This window comes from Schistosoma mansoni, chromosome 6 (genome assembly GCF_000237925.1).
Source record: "Schistosoma mansoni strain Puerto Rico chromosome 6, complete genome".
NCBI lineage: Eukaryota > Metazoa > Platyhelminthes > Trematoda > Strigeidida > Schistosomatidae > Schistosoma > Schistosoma mansoni.
Genome location: NC_031500.1, coordinates 14,883,725 through 14,905,375, shown reverse-complemented (window position 1 = coordinate 14,905,375; position 21,651 = coordinate 14,883,725). Strand labels below are relative to the sequence as shown.

General features: G+C 37.6%; 1 protein-coding gene across 2 annotated transcripts; it reads left to right on the top strand.

The window, feature by feature from the left end:
• Window positions 1-599: 599 nt before the first annotated feature.
• On the top strand, window positions 600-19,754 carry Smp_046280.1 (hypothetical protein; the record flags this gene model as incomplete). Of its 2 annotated transcripts, XM_018798374.1 has the most annotated exons (13): window positions 600-616; window positions 657-717; window positions 753-842; window positions 884-1,001; window positions 7,988-8,236; window positions 9,282-9,449; window positions 11,115-11,262; window positions 13,434-13,712; window positions 14,714-14,887; window positions 17,121-17,360; window positions 17,565-17,850; window positions 18,627-18,744; window positions 19,350-19,754. In XM_018798374.1, the coding sequence occupies 10 exons, from the start codon at window positions 942-944 to the stop codon at window positions 19,752-19,754; spliced, it is 2,127 nt and encodes a 708-aa protein (XP_018653322.1). The 2 variants fall into 2 exon arrangements, with proteins under 2 accessions (XP_018653322.1, XP_018653323.1); XM_018798373.1 differs by lacking the exon at window positions 600-616 and having other exon boundaries at window positions 676-717; window positions 879-1,001.
• Between the last annotated feature and the right edge of the window lie 1,897 nt (window positions 19,755-21,651).

Here is a 21,651-nt window from a genome sequence, read left to right as displayed (position 1 = left end):
TTTCCGAAACTGAATATTTACGAAGACACTTCAAAAAATGTTAGCAATCACAGAACAAATTACTTGTCATATGACTATCGACTTTCCTATCTAATCATCAAAGAATGAAATTCATTAACTAAACACGTGATTGTGCCCCGATCTGTCAATGCTTTCAAAAGAAAGTTGGATCGATTGAGGGAGCACCACTACCAGGACTAACAGAGGCCGCCTATTCTCCTGTCTGTTCCACAGTGAAACAGAATATGCCTCAGGAACATGGAGTGTTGCTCATCCAATGATTTTCCGCAAATATAGAGCTTATAGACATTGACACGTCTTCTCGACTGAGGCCTATAATGGTTAGTCAATTTTGAGATATTGTTTCTGGAGTTATTTCTACGTCGAGATGAGGTTCACGAGTGATGACTGTCCTTTAGTAACCTGCCGTGATACCCCATTGCTTTGAAAACTTTACCAGTATACATGTTATCTTATCACTGCTGTGTCAAGACTAATATGTAGACAGTCTCTATTTAAGCTGAGTGATATTCGTCTCTCAATATGATAATTTGTTTCAACACACCGAATAGTAACTCTGTGTAGTAGGCGGGCAGTAAGGATTACGAAAAATGAGGTTTGGTTTTGGGTTTTTGTCACGGTTTGTTTTCATACAGTCCTACAGATAAGGTGGAAATGAAGAAGACAAAGTCCAAACTAGCAGATTTGGCTAGAGAGGTATGTCATTATTATATAACTATCCTGTTTTTAAGATTGCATCGTGGGAAGATGACTTGAGACGCATCCCCTTACATAAAGAACCGGAGAAACCTATTAGAAATTCAGCTGCCAAGTATAACAGAGTACGTCATTTTTTTAGTGAATGAAATATGTCGTAGGATAGTTTAGCTGATCACCATAATTTACCCGTCTTTGCAAGGAAGGCTCGGTGGGAACGTTTAATGAATGATAGCTCCTCTCGTCACACTGAAAATGCTGTAGTTGGTGAAACAAATAAAGCTGTAAGTAGCTCCTCTTCGCCTCAGTTTTTACGTTATTCCAAAACTATTGGTGTCTGCCGTTTATGTGATTTCTAAGCAAATGCAAACATTTTAGATCATGCCCGCCACATGTTTTATCAGCCGAGTGTATTTTCACATAACGCAAAAACATTTAGCGTCGAACTTTGTTCTTTTGTGATGGGTATCGACAAAGGTTGCGTAGTTTGTCATACAATGTGACACCAGAAAGTTGATGTCATGTTTTTTTCCTAACACCATTTGCCAATCTACCGAGTCATTCCAATCCCTGCCACTTAGTGATATTACTTTGCATACGTTATTTTCATATTCAATATGATCCGGCTTGTCATACTGACGTTTTTTGTGTTATTGTAGTCATCACATTACCAATTTGAGTGTCTTTGTCGCTTTAGCATCATGACAGTTTTAGCTCGACATGTAGTCCAATATTATTAGCCGCTAGTTTATTCGTTATCACGCAATTGGCCAATATACCACATTTTATTAGTTACCTTTTGGAAGTTAATTCAGGCAGGGATTTCTAGTAGTGTCTTCTAGTTGTGTGGAAGGGGTGGGGATTGTGTGAAACATTTCTATTATCATGATTTTAGTAGTTGAAACAACCAAGGACTTCGTGTTTAGAGTAGTACCTGTTCGTTAGTTAGTCAGATGTAGTTGATCCACTGGCTAAGGTTTGCTAACTAATGAATAAGGGTCACTATCTGGGTATTAGTTCGGTTATTATTGTTTGTGGAGTTTTAGATTGGTCACATCTGGATTATTTGCTGATCCTAATTGGCACATCTTTGGTCTGAGCAAATAAATATTAGTATGAGGGGGCAACAAATACACAAGAGCCACTCAATAACAATGAAAATGTGAAGAGATAGAGAATGTAAAGTGTACATAAGAAAAAGGAGAACAACAACGAACAGAAATTAGTGCATGAGAATGAAATAATTGTACTGGGATAGGTAGTTCGGTTTGCAAAGGTACAACCAAAATGAATTCTTTCAATTGAAGTTACATCCATTTTTACGAAGAAAGTAAAAGAAAGTCACAGTAAGGTTTTCACCGGCTTCTATCCTGAACCAAGTCTGATAATATCTCAAGCCGTTGTGGCGCACTGTCTTTAGGACTAACGCTGGGGAATTGTGAAGGTTCTACAGAAGCCGGTCCTTTACGGTTGTCTTCATATTACGAAACAATATCATACACTGACCACCTCTCCGCTTTTGTCAGCCAGTTCCAGAGTCGGCAAATAATGCACGACGAGGAATTCTCTGGGACGACATTCGTAGAACATGTCCAAGCCACCAAAGTCGATGTTTCAAGATGGTGACATCAACTGGATTATCGTCTCTACGCCCGAACACACGATGCCAAATCTCTACATTAATAACATGGTGTTGCCACTGGATGTCAGCAATCCTTCGGAAACAACGATGATCAAACACAGAGTCGTCTAACATCCTTAACTCGGAGAGGCCAGGTTTCACAAACATAGAGCAAAACTGCTCTCACTGACGCGTTGTAGACCCGACCTGTTACAGTCAGACGAACATCACGAAGGCACCAAAGATGGCCCATATTGGCATAAACCTCTTTGACTTTCACTATACGTGAATTGATCTGATCATTCATGCCACCACCAGCTACCCATGTACACGGGCTTCTCGACTACTTCTATTTGCTCACTTCCCAGGGTGAGTTCAGGATAAGGGTCTTGTCAGTCTTGTAGAAGTATTTTGCACTTCGGAGATGCAAAGCACTTAGCATACCTACGGACACTAATTGCCGACTAATTGATTGTAGGTTGCATGGCTTGGGCATTATCGCACAGTAAGACAATATCATCCGCATAATCAAGGTCGAGGAGTCTTTCTCCATGTAACAGATCCACACCACCATTCCCTACATTCATGAGAGCTGTTTCCAGAACATCATTGATAGCAAAGTTTGAGACGGATGGTGAGATAGTGCAAGCTTTTCTAACCCCACTGTCTGAATGAAACATTGGAGAGAGGTGGTTGTATGTCCTCACTTTACCTGAGGTGTTAGTATAAGATGTTAATACACTTGTCAGGCACTATCCCATTTCTAACGTTAAATCCTAGTTTTTAAACAAAAATTAACTCATATTCTAACCCGTTTCTTACATTTTTATTGAATACATTATTCATAATTATAAATCAATCTCATTCTAACTAGCTAAAATTTGTCTTAAGTTTTCTTAGATCAATTTAAAATTCACTGAAGTTATTCAATAAATAAAGTATACTTCCATCAAATAATCTCTATTTTTAGAAAGGGGTTTTGTGGATATTATAGTAATTTCAATAGTTGAGATCATGAGTCAGTTGAAGCTAGTTTTCCATGATAATCTCTATTTGTTTACTATACAGAAAGTATTCGATCATACTTGTCTAACTCACATTATTGTTCAATTTCATCATTGAACAGCTTTTTTTCTAGAAAAATGAGTTTTTTTTCTTTTTTACCTTTATTCATTTAACATTATAAATTCAAATTATTTAATTGTTAATCATATGTCGTCCTCTCAATTTCGCAAACAGCAGTAGTGCCGCGAGAACGCAGTGAATAGGACAATTCACTACTTGAAAATAATAGTTTAGTCTTTCACTAACTCCCTCTGTTGTTATGTCTCAACGAAATATACTATTCATCAAGCTTCAAACGTTATCCTGGTCAGCATAATACATCAATAATTGTGTAATCACTGTAACTGTAGTGTTACCTACAGTCCAAAACAAAAAAAAGGCGATTCCCTGTGGATAATTCTGTTGAGAATGAGGCTTACAAATCTACTTCATATGGAAATGGAGCAACACATTAAATCGCTTTCTAGTTGCACCTCTTAAACTGTACTAATTCATTTGTTTTTTCCCTTTAAAATATTGAAGTTCAAGCATACTATTCGTTTGAGATAAGAGTATATCAATTGTTCTATTATCACGAAGTCGCACTGCTGAAACCCCACTCCAAACTACACATTGAAGCCTTCAACATACACACTCTATGTCAAATCGGCCAGCAAGCCTCCTTGGTTGAAACCCTAGAACCTCGTGCGGTTGATGTATGCTGTGTCTCTGAAACACACATACAGAATCCTAGTGTGGTCATTCACTTGACCTCACCTCGCCAAAACGGAGAGTCGACGAGATACACCTTTCGTGTGTCTGGTGATCCGATGGCTAGTTCTTGTGAACTGGCAGGTGTGGACATAGTACCAAGTACTAGAGCAAAACAATCACTATTAGAATGGATCCCCGTTAACAGCCGCTTATGTACTGTTCGGCTAAACGGATCCGTAAGAACTCAGAAGGATATGGACAGACGTCATTGCCTTTCCGCCGTTTCTGCCTACGCTCACACTGACTGCAGTCCGGATGAAATGAAAGATGACTCCAACAGAAAGCTTTCTGAACTTCTGAACTGAGGTCATTCTTAGGCAGTTCGGTAAGCGGGGCTGACCCAGCTGTTGCTTTGAAAGATATACGAACAGCTGTGGAAACAGCAGTAACATCTATTAGTAATTTGAACCAAAAGATTACGAAAAACCAATGGATTTCCTCTAAGTCTATTACACCGATGGATTCTCGTAAACTTATCCCATCAGGCTCTGAACACGTCGAATAGCGAAAACAAATGAGATCTAGGTCAACAAAAATTCTAAGGAACGGCTGTGAGCAGTGGTGGTGGCAACGAAAGCGATAGGGATGGAAAAGATAGTGGCTGTAGGCGACAACAGACAGCTTTTCAGACTAATAAAAGAAACCGGAGTTAAGAAGTCATGTTTGAGTGAAGTGATTTCGGAAAAAGAAGACACTCTTATCTGCTCTCAGCCCAGACGTTTAAAACAATGGGTTGGGCAATTTAAGGAGTAGTTCAGTTGGCATTCAGTCACTCTACTTACCCACCATTCCCAAACAGTCTGAAGGGAACATTGGAGTGGGTCTCCCGACTCTAGTTGAAGTTCAAGAGGCTAATCTGAAACGAGGAAGAGCTGCTGGTCTAGATGGATTGGCTCCAGAGGCCTTTATAGATGGTGGTCCAATTTTAACGATAAAGTTGACTAATATTTTAGCTAAAATCTGGGAACTGAATGTAATCCCATGTGACTGGTCGCAATCACGGATTGTCCCAATATATAAGGACGGGGTCAAAACCATTCTGTGATTGATGGTTTAGTTTGACCAATATAGCATCTAAAATACTATCCTCAATAATTATAGGACGCCAAACAAAAACTCGTGAACTTCAAACACGAGAAAATTAGGCTGGCTTCAGACCTGGTCGTGGTTGCATCGACCACATATTCACCATTCATCAAATTTTGGAATATAGACATGCTTATCAGCGTCCGACTTAAAAGCAGCATTTCACTCTGTAGATCGAAAGGTTTTTGTGGCAGTGTTTGTCATTGTAAGGTGTACCTCAGAAGTACATAAACCTTGTGAAGGCTCTTTACTCGAACACTACTAGTCGAGTGAGAGCTTATGGCGAACTGTCGTCTGATTTCGCAACCTCAAGTGGTGTCCCGCAAGAACGTCCACTATCTCCATTTTTGTTTAACTTCATCATAGACCTACTGCTGGAAATAACACTCGTCGACTGAATTTTCAAGAATCGACCTCTTACTAGGAGATCCACTTACGATTTAGAATACGCAGATGACATAGTCCTGTTTGGTGAAGAAGCTGACAAAATGCAGAGTCTTCTGTTAGAACTGAGTAACAATGTCAGGATATTTGGAATGCGCTTCTCCCCCTCTAAATGCAAGTTGTTACTTCAGGATTGGTCTGTTTCAACACCTGACCTAAGGATGGAGGCTGAAGTAGTGGAATGCGTTGACAACTTCACTTATCTTAGAAGTCTGATCAGCCCTAATGGGTTGTTGTCTAACGATATCTCTGCACGCAATCTAAAAGCTTTTTCGGCTTTTACCAGCTTACGTCACCTATGGCAAAAACTAGATATCTGTCTATCAATTAAGGGACGAGTATACTGAGCAGCAGCTCGTTATGTTCTACTTTATGGATGTAAAACGTGGCCATTAAGATTAGAAGATACTCTTAAGTTACTAGTATCTGACCACAGATGTCTGAGAAATATTGCTCGCATCTGCTGGGATCACCGGGTAAGTAAAGGTGAGGTTAGACTCAGGGCATTAGAGAATGATGGTAAATTATTTTATGAGGTTATAAATCTCCATCGACTGAGATGGTTGAGCCACGAGTTACGTATGCCTGAACACTGATTACCACGACGCGCGATGCCGACTAGTATTGGGGATGGTTGAAAGGAAGTTAGGGGTGGCCAAACCAAAACGTGGCATCAGAGCATGAAGTCACTAACTTCTAGATTGAGCCATGCTGGTAGATGCAGACTACTTGGTTGGGATCCGCGTGACTATCGTAACCAATGGTTGGAGACTGTGTGTGACATGGCTCAGAATCGATCACAATGGCGTAGGTGTATACACTCTTTATTTTCCCTTAAACCTTGAGATTAAAATTGCTTTATATATTTCTTTCTACGAACTAGTTCTTTTTTCCTGTATTATATCCTTATGCAGTCTTTCTTTTATAAATTACCATTGAAGTGACTACTATGAATTTGGTGTTTATTTTGTTGTGCTGATGAGATGTGGCAACTTGGAACGAAATATATATGTGTCTGGTCCTACGTTGTAGCTGACTGACTGACAGCTGGAACCTTCGACCTAAAGGTCTGATCCACAAGGCAGTGAGCCAACGTTAGGAGATGCAGTCTCATGGTAGCCGGTGACCAACAATTGATTCATACGCCATTTGTTCCTTCACGATACTGGAGACCATGTGCACCATTGGTTTTAATTCAGGGTTTTCCAACTCCTCTAGGTGGACTTTCCGTGTCCATCAACCTGGCTAAAGCGCCGGACATTCGCTTTTCGTCCTTTCAATTTCGCAAACAACAGTAACGCCACGAGAAGGCAGTGAGTAGGACTTCCCTGGTAGTGGTTGTATGCACGTGGCCATGTGAGATCATTTCGAGAGAGAGAGCTGACTCTTCCCACCCTCGGCCGTACCAAAGCATTTAGGGGCGATCGGCATATAAGTATATTAATATGCTCAAGTGTTTTGTTTGCATAATGTCAACCCGTTCTTTTCGGTGGTTTAGTTTCACAGCTCAGTGGTTTGGTAGTTTAGCCTCTAACTTTTGTGTTGTAGACTTGGACGACAGTCCATGCTGTTATGCTGACTACCGGGTAGTATGCAATCGCTCACTTGAATCTGGATCAAATGTTTTGTGCACGAGTTGACTACACTGCTCGGGTGCTCTAGCCGAGCTTGATCGAGTCATCAAACTTGTAATCTAATATCTAGAACAGTTGTGACGATCAAGCTACCACTCCATTCAGTGTAAGCAGCTTACTACCACATTAAAGCTTCCCGGTATAATCATTGCTCAAAACTGAGTCTAAAATGTTACACGCCGAAGTATTCTGCTTTACATGTATTAGGTTAGAACAAGATTTGTGATTGCCGTGTAAAGACCTGTTATCACTCCACAAAACTATTGGTTGTCCAGCTGAAGCATTTTGAAAGGGTTCAGAATTTGCGACTTAGTAGCTGAAAACTGAACCTCTTAATCATCAGACCACCAGTCCATTTGTTACTTTTGGAGTGTCCGTCCCTTTGCTTGGGTGTCATCTATCAATTTATTTTTATAAATTGCCGTAATAATACTTACCATTATGAACATAATTATATTCGCCAGTTTTCGGCAAGCATTTCCATATTATGCAAAATGGTTAATGTGTAACAATTGCTTGTTCCAAAACAAACAGAACAGATTATTCGAAACTATTGGTCTATTCTATTTCTCCTATGAATTTGTTTATTGAAATAGCCAACATTCACCAAACGTTTCTATACAAATTATGGTGTTTTCTAATTGATGTTTTTTACTTATTCTTTTAGCCTTCGTTAGTTCAGCAATCTGTGGCGCCCAAAATTCAATCAGGTCAGGGTATTAGAGAAAAAGTTCTTAATTCTGTCACGTGTACCAAGGCTGACGTACCCAGGGGCAGTTTAAGCCATGCCGAGAGAGAAAAGCTTGAGCGAATGCGAGAGCTGGCTGAACTACGCCGATCCCGTCGACCAGTATTTTCTTCACAATCTCATGATTTAGAACCGGAAAAAGTTCCATCTAGTTTTGTTTCAAAACAGGTTTGTGAGCACAATTCGTATTTTAAATAAGTGATGTGTATGCTTTGTATCAACACTTCGATACAAATCTAATCCATTTATTGCACACTGTATATTCCTTGTAAATTGACGCATAATCTAAAAGACATTTGAAATTTTTACATTTTAAAACAGTAAAGTTAGTTTATTGTTAAAATGTATTGATATTTGATGTGAGCTTTCAAAACCAGGGAACCTACACCTGATTCATATCTGATATTTAGTATGTTCGCCATCTCTCTTCGTCAGTTTTCAAAATTCGAATATACCTACTGACATTTGACTGAAAGTGCATTTCTTGGTCTAAAGAAAATATTTTGCAACATCGGCTGGTATGTTTTGTATCAGTATCTGTTACTCAAGCATTTAAATCTGATCAGGACATTACTTAGTTTCTCCAAATGGTGTTTGTTAAAGTTGTTTACCCCATTTCGATCCAAACTCATCATTTTTATACTTCTACGAGTAACACTATGCCCAACTTCTCAGGAACTTATCTAACGTGTTTCTCCTTGATGCATATGTGTGCCTGGTCCTACGTTGTAGCTGACCGACTGATTTCTCATTGACCTTGATTATGGAGATATAGTTTTACTTATTGAAGACGGTGGCTAATGTTTAAATGTGGTTTGTTGGTCCTATTTTAAAACACGAATTGGCATTATAGGTTTGATCTTTATCATCGTCTAGTTTAACAGTATGGGATAAAGTAATTAAGGGAATTTACCGTTTTATCTACCCCCTTCGTTTGACAGTCAATGGTGTAGTTTTCGCTGTTAACACATAAATAAGACTCGCTTGGTTTTACCAAACCGGATTTATCTGCGTCTCAAAGGTAAAGTATGTGGCCCCATAGTTCTGATGACAGTCAACAGTTTTGCTTTTTTATTGATAAGGGAGAAATGTAAGAATTTTGAGAGAAGTTATTGTAAGCATCAAAATGGATTGTTGCTTCTATATACTTGGCAACATTTTTCATTTTTATTTGTCTCCACAAGTAACAAATCCAGCACTTTCTCTTTTACAGGAGGATGATTTCTTGTTACCACCCCCTCCATCACCCCCAAATATTTCGGCAATTGAGAATCCACTAATTACTTCGCCCCAAAATACTCCCTGCGACAACTGTCAGCCTGTTTTAACTGAAGTTGTTATGTGTGATGAAGCTACTGTCCCGCACCCCAGTCCTCCAAAGGTATATGTAAGACCTCTTTATTCATGTTGTCAGTTACTTTGTGAAGCATTATTACGCATTTCTATGTTGTTTACGTTATTTTGGGTAGGACTGGGTTTGTAATTGGCAACTTACTAATTACTCCCAACTAATCTTTGTGCTTTCACTCTTTTACAATAAGCAGATGTAAACAGTTGAATAGGATTGCCATACTTCACAATGATAGGGAAAGAGGAAATCAATAAAAGCGGTGGGCTACTCAAATGACATAGCATGAATGAGCCAATGAAGGGAAATGAATGGAGAATTATAAAATGTTGAGAATAAATCCATTCATCCATTCTAGTCTAAAATACATCATTTTGATAAACTTTAACAGGACTTGCGGAGATTGCGGAGATTATTTGACATATTGGTACAGTCACGCATAGACCAATTACTTTTTGTGATATATTCTGCCATATTTTGTGGGTAACTGTCCTAATAAAAGATGTACAACTATTGATATCTATTTAACAAGCTTCCTTTTGGATAGTGGTTCTGTAGTGAACGAGAACACAAGTGGAGAAAATCGAATGTATTTGGACATAAAATTACAGAATATCTCAGTAAAATCTGAGAATTTTACAGTAAATACTTAATTTGCAAAATATCAATCAGTTGTCTCAAACTTGATTGTTCCTTTGGAAATTTCACTCAATCGTTTCAGCCTTCATTGTACATTCATCTCCATACCAATCACTTTCTGTTCCCGTTCTTTCTTTCTCTATCTCCTCTACCGTTTGCTGCCAGACATTCTATTCCTGACTAGCGTTATATACTACTTATGCCGGTATAAGTAGGACACCACAGTTCAACAAAAAAGAGTTCTTCACGTATATACTTGGTTGTATTAAAAAAACTCAAGTTGTTGCTCCAATTCACGTACTTTAGTCTGAGCTGTCAAGTAGTATCACATAAACAACGTGACCCAAAGCTAAGTTAATAGACATGCCCTGGTATGGCGTGTCAGGAGAGTCAGCTCTCCCTCTCGAAATGGTCTCACATGGCCACGCGTATATAGCTTCTGCCAGGGAAGTCCTAATCACTGCCTTTCGTGGCGGGGTGTTGTTTACGAAATTGAGAGGACAGAAAGCGAATGTCCGGCGCTTTAGCCGGGTTGGTGGACACGGAGAGTTCACCAAGAGGAGTTGGAAAACCCTGGTTTAAAACCAATGGTGCACATGGGTTCCAGTATCGTGAAGGAACAAATGGCGTATGAATCAATTGTTGGTCACCGGCTACCATGAGACTGCATCTCCTAACGTTGACTCACTGCCTTGTGGATCAGATGTTGAGTTCGAAGGCTCCGGGTGTGGCTCCGTAAGAATACCACCTGTTTCAGTTTGGGCACCCAGATAGTATCCCATCCTTCACACAAATCGAATGATCTATATTGCGCATATATATTTGATGCCTGTTTGTATAAATATTTATGTGTTTAAATAATAATAATAATAAATGAATTACATTATCGTACGATTTTACAGAACAAAAAAGATATTTAATGTGTATTTCCTGTTTATAAGTAATCGAATTTCACGGTAATGTTCATCTGGATTGAAAGATGTAAAATGTAAAATAGATTAAATTAATTTTGTTTTGTGCAATATTCTATCGTATTTCTGTGTTATTCTTTAATATTAGGATATGGGGCTTAATGAAGTCGATTCTTCAAGCAGCAACACTTTCATCAGTAATACACAATCTCCAAATATTCATAATGTCAGTTCAACGAACATAAATCAAACAAATTTGGAAGAAATCATACAGTCAACTGTATCAACAACTACAAGTATTTTCAAATTTTTTTCTGTACACGTCCATACACAGAGTTGTGATCAGTTTATGTAGGGTTGTGACTTAGGAGTTTAAGTATTTGACTTTTAACCGGCATATCACAGGTACGAACCCCCAATCTACCCCTTTCTGTTTTAAAATACGGGTAGTATCATTAGTCTTCACAAATGGTTTAGCTCAAAGTCGACTACATAAACTTGGACATGGTAAATGAGCGAACTTCGTTTAGACTATATAACAATTAAGTTAAATTCGGAATAGTAACTTAAAGAGCGTAAATCACTCACCATGACCTATTTATCTCCCTCACACTTATTAGACATGATAGCCCTTGTAGCAACCAAGTACCTTCCACTTTATCTTATTAACTTTATTTATAGCATCAAAGCGGTCTTTTATTGTGTTGAAAATTTCAACTTATTTTACATCATTTGTCTCTTCTATTGAGGTTTTCTTTGCTTAAATCCTGATTCGAATCATGAACGATCTATGAAACTTTCAAACGTCTGTGTTTTATAGGCCATGGTTGTTCATAGATAAAATCCAGGTGTGGAGATTTACTAGATTTCATGTAGGATGGTAACTGTTTGGTATTTGCTTTATTAGTGCACGGGCCTCATTTACCAGTATATTACACAAAACTGATAAATATTACATGTATAATAGTTTTGTTGTAATTATCAACTGATGTTTTTCCTATAGCATTATTAACTTTGAGAAATACTATAATGAGATTGTAGAAGTAAAAGCTATTGTAAAGTTGTCACTTACTAGATTACACATTTGATTCTCAATCAAGTCAGCACAAGCTTAGGTTCTTCTTCACTTCGAATTATGCGGCTACCAGCCATCATCGCCCATCAATGTAGGCGGTGGATGGACAGATGTAATACATGTTCTAACTATCCCAGTTGATAAGGATTTATTATTTCATCAATCAATTTTCCATTTTTACCCGGTATCTTCCATCCAACCTCAAAATTACCAACTGGATGGTCCCAACATATACGAGGAATAGTTTTAACGTATTTATGATCTAGTATTAATAATCTACGAATATCTATTTTTAAAGACCACATTTCACACTCATAAAGTATAATGGAGAGGACCGCTGTGTAGTATATTCGTCCTTTGGTTGGTAGACAGACATCTTACTTACGCCAAAAGTGGTCCAAGATGGCGAAAACTGAACTAGCTTTCTGAGTTCGTACCAAGATTTCGTCAGACACCGACCCATCAGGGCTGATAGGAGTTCCAAGATAAGTAAAGTAACCGACACTTTCAACTACTCAATTCACTATAGTTAGTTTCGAGTTTGACTCAGACTAGTCCCAAATCAACATTTTGGTTTTAGAAGAAAACCTATCTTAAAACATACATTGCTGCCTAAGGGGGTGAGGAGATTTCATTTTTCAATGTTTTCACCAAACAGGACCGTATCATCTGCGTGTTGTAAATTAACAACAGGATCTCCTGGGAGGAGATCAATTACAGTATTTGTACTACAAGGCCAACCGGCGGACGAGGTTAAGCAAGTTCAAATCACTTATCAGGAGGGTAAAATATGGGTAGCTTCTTTAATCGCAGTTTAGAAACCGTCGCAGAAATTACGCTGCAAAGAACAGGAATTCTCGACTCGCTGAGCCAAGAAGTGATCTTATTTCTCTGAATCATTTCCTCGACTTATTACCTACATGGGCTCACTATGATATTCAATATGAGAAACGGTTTTAAAAAGGTTAAACATAATCAAATCAAGATATGGAACTATACTATTAGGTTATTTTCTATTATTCGGAGCCATATGCGAGATATAGTTCATTAGAGTGAAGTTCTCAGGGTTAAGAAAACTAGTAATTGCCAATGCCAAAGGATATAGCTGGGAATAGATTACAATAATTCAATCCCTTTCATTTTTCATCGTTTTCTAGTTCATAAACATTTTTTGCATTCTGTTTACCACTACTATCTGAGTTAATCGTTCTTGATTACTTAATCTCCTTTTGTATTGATGTCAAGTCAGGACACTTGAATCGTTGTTCATTTATGTAAGATTATATGCTATATGTGTCTGATCCCAGGTGGTTCTTGTCTATCTATCGGTTAAATTGTTAACTTTCTCACTAATAAGGCTTTGAAATCCCACTTTATTTCATTTTGTTACAGCCATTGCACATCCCTATTATTCACGTCCTAAAATCGGTGTTAAACGTCGATCATCATTTTCGGAAAGCTCAGTTGATACCTTTCATCAAATTATTCCGAGGCAGAAATCAGTCACATTTCAAAGAACCGCTTCTGATATTACAGACGAAAGTGAAACTGACTTTAACTACAATGATGATGAAGATTGTCCAACATCTTCAGAGTTTTCCAGTCAATATGAATATTTACCAGAACGAGAAAAACATGGGGATAAAATAACACGAAAAATGGATTCTGAAAGTAGGCTAATCATTATTGTGTTAACACATCATCATAATTGATGTCATGTTTTTAAAGGTTTGTGTAAAATTACTGACAATATTGTCCGTGTGCTTAGACCATGGAGGACAAAATTCATTGGAACCCGTGATCAATCAATAGACTAGCACATTCAGGCTACGTCGGCTCTACGCTGTTAATGGATATTTGACCTTAAGTGATTTAAGCCGTTAATTTCTGACCAGCGAATCACGATGTATTTTGAACTCCGCTGCACTTACTAGGCCTCAGTCTAGTTATCAAAACTGCATGTCAGTCAGTCAATCACAACGTAGAACTTCACACGTACCTACATCACTTCGAGTTGCCATACCACATTAACACAGAGATGCAGTTGTCGATTCAAATCCCATAGTGGTAGAAGTAGTAAGAGTATAAGCATTATGTGAAAGATTAGGGTTTGAAGGAGTATAATCCAGTGAAATAAATTTGGGAAGAGAAAAAGGAAAGGGACATTAAGAATTCAGAAGATCAGAATTTGGGAGGACACAAAGAGTGGATGCACCTTCGCCATTGCAAACGATTTTGAGCCATGGTTACCTAGTCATTATTTAGTTTGGTTCACAAGTCGTCAAATGCTTGTGCAGCTTAATTTATTAATCGTGCGGCCACTTTTCGCTTTGGTCTGAACAAATTGTTTGTTAGTCGTATTATTTAACCGTGTATATAGTCTAGTAATTTATGAATTCGACTTGGCATTCTCATGGCATCTCAATCACTACTTTCGTGATCAAAAATGTCTTAGGAGTTGATAGGGTTGTTAATTATTGTATTATAGGCTTGATTCACCTCTGGGCTGGCAACGCCGCGCAAATAAGAGAGGGAAGATGTGACAAATGAGATCGAAAATAAATATAGGGCTTATAAACAGTACAATATGTAAACATAGATTCCAGTAAAGTAAATGAAGATAAAGGAGCAGAGCGTATATTTCTTCAACAATGTGTTTCCATGTTTTCTAGGCAGTGGTGATTCTGAGTTGTCTGATTTTTTGGATACCATAATTCCAAGTGATGAATTAAATAATGAATTATCCAGTTTGTCTTCACAAGATCAAAGCAGTAATAAAGAGAATCATTCTGATCATCGTTATCATCAACATCCATATTTTTCAAAAGATGATAGTGATTTACTGAGTGAGTTGTAATATAATTTTACTCATTGTGTTTTATTCTTGCTTGTTCCTTCAGATTATTAAGCTTTTTAGCTAAGTAGTTTATTTTCATAGTTTAAATCACGGATTGATCTTATCAAGAACACCATCGGAAACCCGTGAGGATTGGACCTGTTTCGTCCTAGTAGGGGGACTCGGCAGTGAACATTCATGACCCCTATATATATATAGCCTCTGATATTCACCAGTTCTGTCGACTTGTCATAGCTAACATAATACCTAGCACATATGTGTATCGATCCAAGATGTCAGGGAGGTCCTACTCACTGCCTTCTCGTGGCATTACTGTTGTTTACGATATTGAGAGGACAAAAAGCGAATGTCCGGCGCTTTAGCTGGATTGGTGGACACGGAGAGTTCACCAAGAGGAGTTGGAAAACCCTGGTTTAAAACCAATGGTGCACATGGTCTCCAGTATCGTGAAGGAACAAATGGCGTATGAATCAATCTTTGGTCACCGTCTACCATGGGACCGCATCTCCTTAAGTTGCTCCACTGCCTTGTGGATCAGATGTTGAGGTCACAGGCTCCGGGTGAGGCTCCCTAAAAAAATCACCTGTTTCAGTTTGGGCGCCCGGGCAGTATCACAGCTTTCACACAAATCAGATGAGATTTGTGTAGCGCATATGTATCTGGTGTCCCTTTGTACCAATATTTATGTGTTTAAATAAATAAATAAATAAATAAAAAAGATATCAGACCATGTATATTACGCTGTGTTACTCAGTCATATCCAGTTATTGAGTCATAGAGATATATGGTAGTTGATGTTATTGTAAAATATAATTCAGTAATAATGGATTCTCTGAAATGATAGGTAATATAACATTAGTTTAAGGGATTACTTATCAGAATAGTTATTATTCAGTTACATCTGTTATCTTACGAGTTATTTCCTCAGTTGCCATCACCTCAATAGTTTTTTTTCAAATAAATAATGGGACTGAGCCATCAGACATGGTAAATGAAACTGGTTTTTGTAAAATCCCTTTATTGTCTTATTAAAATGTCTTCGCCAGGAATTAATTTCAAATTATCGATTATTTCAGATTTTAAGCATGGTTAGATGATAATTCTTTATGATTAGAATCTTGTTTAGTTATGTAATTAAAATATTCTACAGTCGATTTTTGATTGGTGTCTATTACAGGAGGTTTTTTTTAGTAGAAACTGGGATATGTAGGTTTTAGATGATGATAATGAGATGAAAGATGACACTTTGTAAGTTCAAGTTATCTGAGAATCGATTATGCATAACAATGTAAGTCAAATGAAAAAGGATTACAATAAGAATAAAATAATCTCTTGGTAATTAATAAAATATACTCTAGTGTAACTAAGGAATATATTGGATCCCTGATATTAGAAGTGTTTACCGTCCAAACACTTTACAAGCACCCGAATATATCCCATTCAACATCAAACAGTTCTCTTATTTCCTCCATTTTTTCAAGCTTTGTTTGATATATGCCCTCAAAACATTGCTCATATATATTGTAACCATCGAGTTAGCAATTCTGAGGTTAGATGCAGAATTTCAGATACGGATGATAAATCGATTGATGAGGGTAGTGAATCTATATCAACTGAGATGGTCAGAACACCTGTTGCGTATTTTTATTCACCGCCACCTACCTCAACATAGAATGATGGTTGATGTAGGAGTAGATTAGATGTTAGGAGTGACCAAATCAAATTATGGCATCAGTCCATGAATACATTGACCACCAATCTTTGTTTTAGCTCTCTTTAAAGTACATTGACTGTTGAACTGATCCATGTTAATAGGTGTAGATTACTTGATTATCTTAACTAATGGTTAGATACTTTGGGCAATGCGGTTCGAAATCTTTTGCAATGATTCGGGTGCATCCATTCTTTGTCTTCTCTTAGATCTCAAGTTTCCAACCGGATTCATAAATTGTTTATTCATTCCACCAATCCTTTTTGTGAACCATATCTTCGTTACCTCATCTTTCCTATTACCAATAGTACTGTTATTATCTCTACTATTTGATTCGTTTTGACAATTTCATCTCACAACTTGGACCAATACACACATGTGCTCGTTCTTTCATTACGTATGACTGACTGATTGACTTCGTTTAATGTATTTCTTGTAACATGGATTCGTTGTGTTTTCAACATATCTCTATGGTAACGGTATTTCTATCACCTTTTCTTTTTTTTCTTAGTTAATAACCATATATCTCCAGTTCTACCATTATCCGAGGCTGAACGACGTATTCGAAGATTGAATGACTTACCCAAATTGATACAAGCAGAACGTGTAGTTATTTTACAGGCCAGTGCAGCACTACAACAATGTGTCAGTATTCCTTTTCGTAAAAGTCCTGAAGACTTTGACAGGCTACGTGAATTGGGTCCAGGTTCTCGGGTTCATGTAGAAGCTAGCAGAACGATGCTGATAGCTTGTAAGCTTTTTATAACTAATTTTTATATATGTTATCTAGTAAGTTCCAGATTCGAACTCCGCTCCAATTCGGTTTAGGTAACTAGGTGGTATCATTTAATTCACATCCAAGTGCCTGAAGAATATGTTAGATATGATTATATTAAACATAAAATGTTTTTTTCACACATAAATTCAACATTGTTTCCTATCTATTTACTCATAGGTCAGCGTCGTCAAGTATTAATGGAAGAACTTGCATTATTGCATAGAGGCTCTCCAGTTCTTGTACCACCTACACGTGGGGATCCTATACGTGCTCGTATGAAACTAAGCGCTATTCGTTTATCTCTTAAAACATCTAACATACCAAATGATCCTACAAGTGGGGGTGGCTATGTTGTTGTTGGCACTGGACGTGAGGCTGGTGGTTGGAATGTTCCTACTTTAAAATCACGTCCTGACAATCAATTAGGCCAACCGACATGCTACCATTTAATTGGTGTTATAAAGTAAGTTCCATTCATTGTTTATTATTATCTTCGTTAGTAGTGTGTAGCATCTTTATTGTATTTATTTGCAGTTCTAACGTGAGTTAGGTAATGTGTAGCACATCTTGGGATGTGGGTTACACAATGTTTAGTAATCGTGTATCTCGTATGACAATCACTGCTCTGTCTCTTACTGGGACGAAACAACCATCCAGTGCTTCCAGGTTTTTACTGTTGATCTAACTAAGATCAGTTTGTGATATAGACTGTGAAAATTCCACTATCTCCACAAATCCCCCTATACTGATACGTGTAATTATTTTACTTCTGTTAGGTGGTTGTAGAGTGTTTGCAATAAACTCCGGACCTAGGTTCCGTACTCGCCGACACTCGTTAGCAAGATGTACCTGTAATTTTGATAAAACTGATACTTCTTGGTGGGTTCGAACCCTACCCACCTAATTTTACGATCTGTGACGTTATCATTAATTTATTCAGGCCTTGACTGTATGGCTGAGATATATAAGTTAATTAACCAATGAATAGCAATCAATATAGTGTTTGTTTTGTTCTTTTAGTAATGACTAAATTCTGTCGACCAAGTTGCCATGTGTCTACTAGTGTAAGTGACGGTATATTGTATCTCTAGTTGTCACAAATAATATGACATTTAAAACCTATTTGGAATAATTTTTCTTTCTCTTCTGAGTTTCCTGATAATTGCTTAACAGTTAGTTGTAATTATTCCATGTACTTACTGCAAGTATTTTAACGCTTCGTTTACATTTGTATTTTAGATGCCGTGGTGAAGGTCGGTTGTATCATAGTGAACTAGTTACCTTAATGCATGTGAGCGACTTACCTGTTGGAATGTATCGAGCTGCACCTTATGTAGATTTGCCGGCAAAACTAGAGGTGAGTACATAGTTTCTGTGCTGTTAAACAATATGTTTATTTAAAATTGACTTCACATTTCATCATTGCTCATTTAGTGGCTTCATAATGCTCCACCAAGTACCGTGAATTGAATAACTGAAATATGATAGAATGATTGAAATATGGTTATAAAACCTATTCTTTACAAACAGAGAATAGACAATATCATATCATACTTGTTATTTGTTAAGAAGTTGCGAATACATTTTAGGGTATCATTCATGGCATGGCATTCAAGCTGAAACTCTACTGGTTATTGGCTTGTCGAGACTGATGTAACTGTTGGACAGTGCAGACCAGTTTCAGTTCACCGTGTTATATATTAGGGAGGTACGGAACAAAAATTAAGCATTTTTATTTTCCCTCAGCTCAAAAGACATGCAAAAGATTTTTAGCATGTTCTTTTAAATCATTCGACACTAAACTCTGCACTTCTTAAACGTTTCCACTTGAAACTTACTGAATCCTCGATATATACGCAGTATGAATTTTGATTAAATTACATGTATATTTTATCGTTGCCTTTGTGCAAAATCACTTGCTCAATTCTCATTGTTCCTTTCATTATCATACTTTTCCTACAGATTGTACCAGTTAGACCAGATTTTGTATTTCAACTAGAAATTTACTGTATGCGTACTGGAACAGATAGACCTATGAATAATTGTGCATATGGTTCACCTCGTATACTTGGAACATCACTAGTTTATGGCGATGATATTAGTAATGATAATGATAGTATGACCAGTTTTAAAACTTCACATAATAAAGTATTGAATTTAAAAAATACAATGGCACCTGTTACTCCATCAAATCATAAGAAATCACGTCATGGTCATACTTCCAATACTGAATTAACCCCTTGTGAATCAGCAAGTCATATTTTAACTCATTGTCTACCGTCAAGTTATTTTAAAACTACACCACATAGTAAAACTTATGATATTGATCATGGAAACAATACTGGACGTGATAAAATTGCTGGTTAGTTTTTCTTTTTTTAAAAATAGAGATGAACTTTTCATTTCATTTTATAATATGTGTTATAATTGTTTTGCTAATAAACAACCCAGCTACTCCTATTGCTTAGTATTCTTATACGGTGACACTCGACAAGACCCCAAATCAGAACACGTTGAACAGGAACGAAATTGTATTCAAAATAACAAGGGTAGATGAACAGCAATCAATCGTTAGAAAAACGTTTATATATTTATAGTAAATGCATAACAAGCTTCTAGATGCTTCTCCAATAATCTGCCAGAGCTGATTGGTTTAGAATTAGCCAATCAACGTGCGCCGTCAAGATCATGCACATAACATACCTTGATCCGGTTTATTTCCCACTAACAATATGTGAACTGATTGTTGTGAAAAAAAAACAGTTAAATGTAATAACCTTGTAATGTGATAATTACCTCTAGGGTTTATTAAGAATTTCAGTTTTTTTTAATGATTTTCCCTTTTACTATGTTTCCATATTATTATTCACTGTGAGTTGTGATAATTTTCCAAAATTATTTAGATCATCATACTATCTTGGCAACCTATTTCATGTATATTTAATTCAATAGTTTAATTAGTAGTGGAACATCGTTGTTTTGTTTATTGAGCACAGAAATGCTTATCGGCGTCCGACAATGATAACTTTTCTTGACTTGAAAGCAGCATTTGACTCTGTAGACCGAGAGGTTCTGTGGCAGTGTCTGTCATTAAAAGATGTGCCTGAGAAGTACATAAACCTTGTGAAGGCTCTTTACTCGAACACTACCAGTCGAGTGAGAGCTTATGGCGAACTGTCATATGATTTTGCAACCTCAAGTGGTGTCCGTCAAGGCTGTCCACTATCTCCATTTTTGTTTAACTTCATTATAGACCTGTTGCTGGAAATAACACTCTCGTCGACTGAATTTTCAGGAATTGATCTACCAGGAGGTTCACTTACCGACTTAGAATACGCAGATGACATAGTCCTATTTGGTGAAGACGCTGGCAAAATGCAGAGTCTTCTGATAGAACTGAGTAACAATGCCAGAATGTTTGGGATGCGTTTCTCCCCATCCAAATGTAAATTGTTACTCCAGGACTGGCCTGCGTCAACACCTGAACTCAGGATAGGGAGTGAAGTAGTCGAAGGCGTGGACAACTTCACTTATTTTGGAAGTCTGATCAGCCCTAATGGGTTGGTGTGTGACGAAATCTCAGCACGCAATCTAAAAGCTCGTTTGGCTTTTACCAACTTACGTCACCTATGGCAAAAACTAGATATTTGTCTATCAATTAAGGGACGAGTATACTGCGCAGCAGTTCGCTCTGTTCTACTTTACGGCTGTAAAACATGGCAATAAAGAGTAGAAGATGCCACAGATGTCTTAGAAATATTGCTTGCATCTGCTGGGATCACCGGGTAAGTAATAGCGAGGTTAGACGCAGGGTATTAGGGAATGATGGTAAATCAGTTGATGAGGTGATGAATCTTCATCGAATGAGATGGTTGGGCCACGTGTTACGTATACCTGAACACTGGTTACCACGACGCGCAATGCTGACTAGTGTAGGGGATGGTTGGAAAAGAGTTAGGAGTGGCCAAACCAAAACATGGCATCAGAGCATGAAGTCAATAACTTCTAGTCTGAGCCATGTTGGTAGATGCAGACTACTTGGTTGGGATCCGCGTGACTATCGTAACCAATGGTTGGAGACTGTGTGTGATATGGCTCAGAATCGATCACAATGGCGTAGGTGTATACACTCTTTATCTTCCCTTAAACCTTGAGATTAAAATTGCTTCATAACTTTTTTCCTTCCTATACTATATACTTATATACAACCTTTCTTTTATATACTACCACCACTAAATTAATTACTTCTATGAGTCCGGTGTTC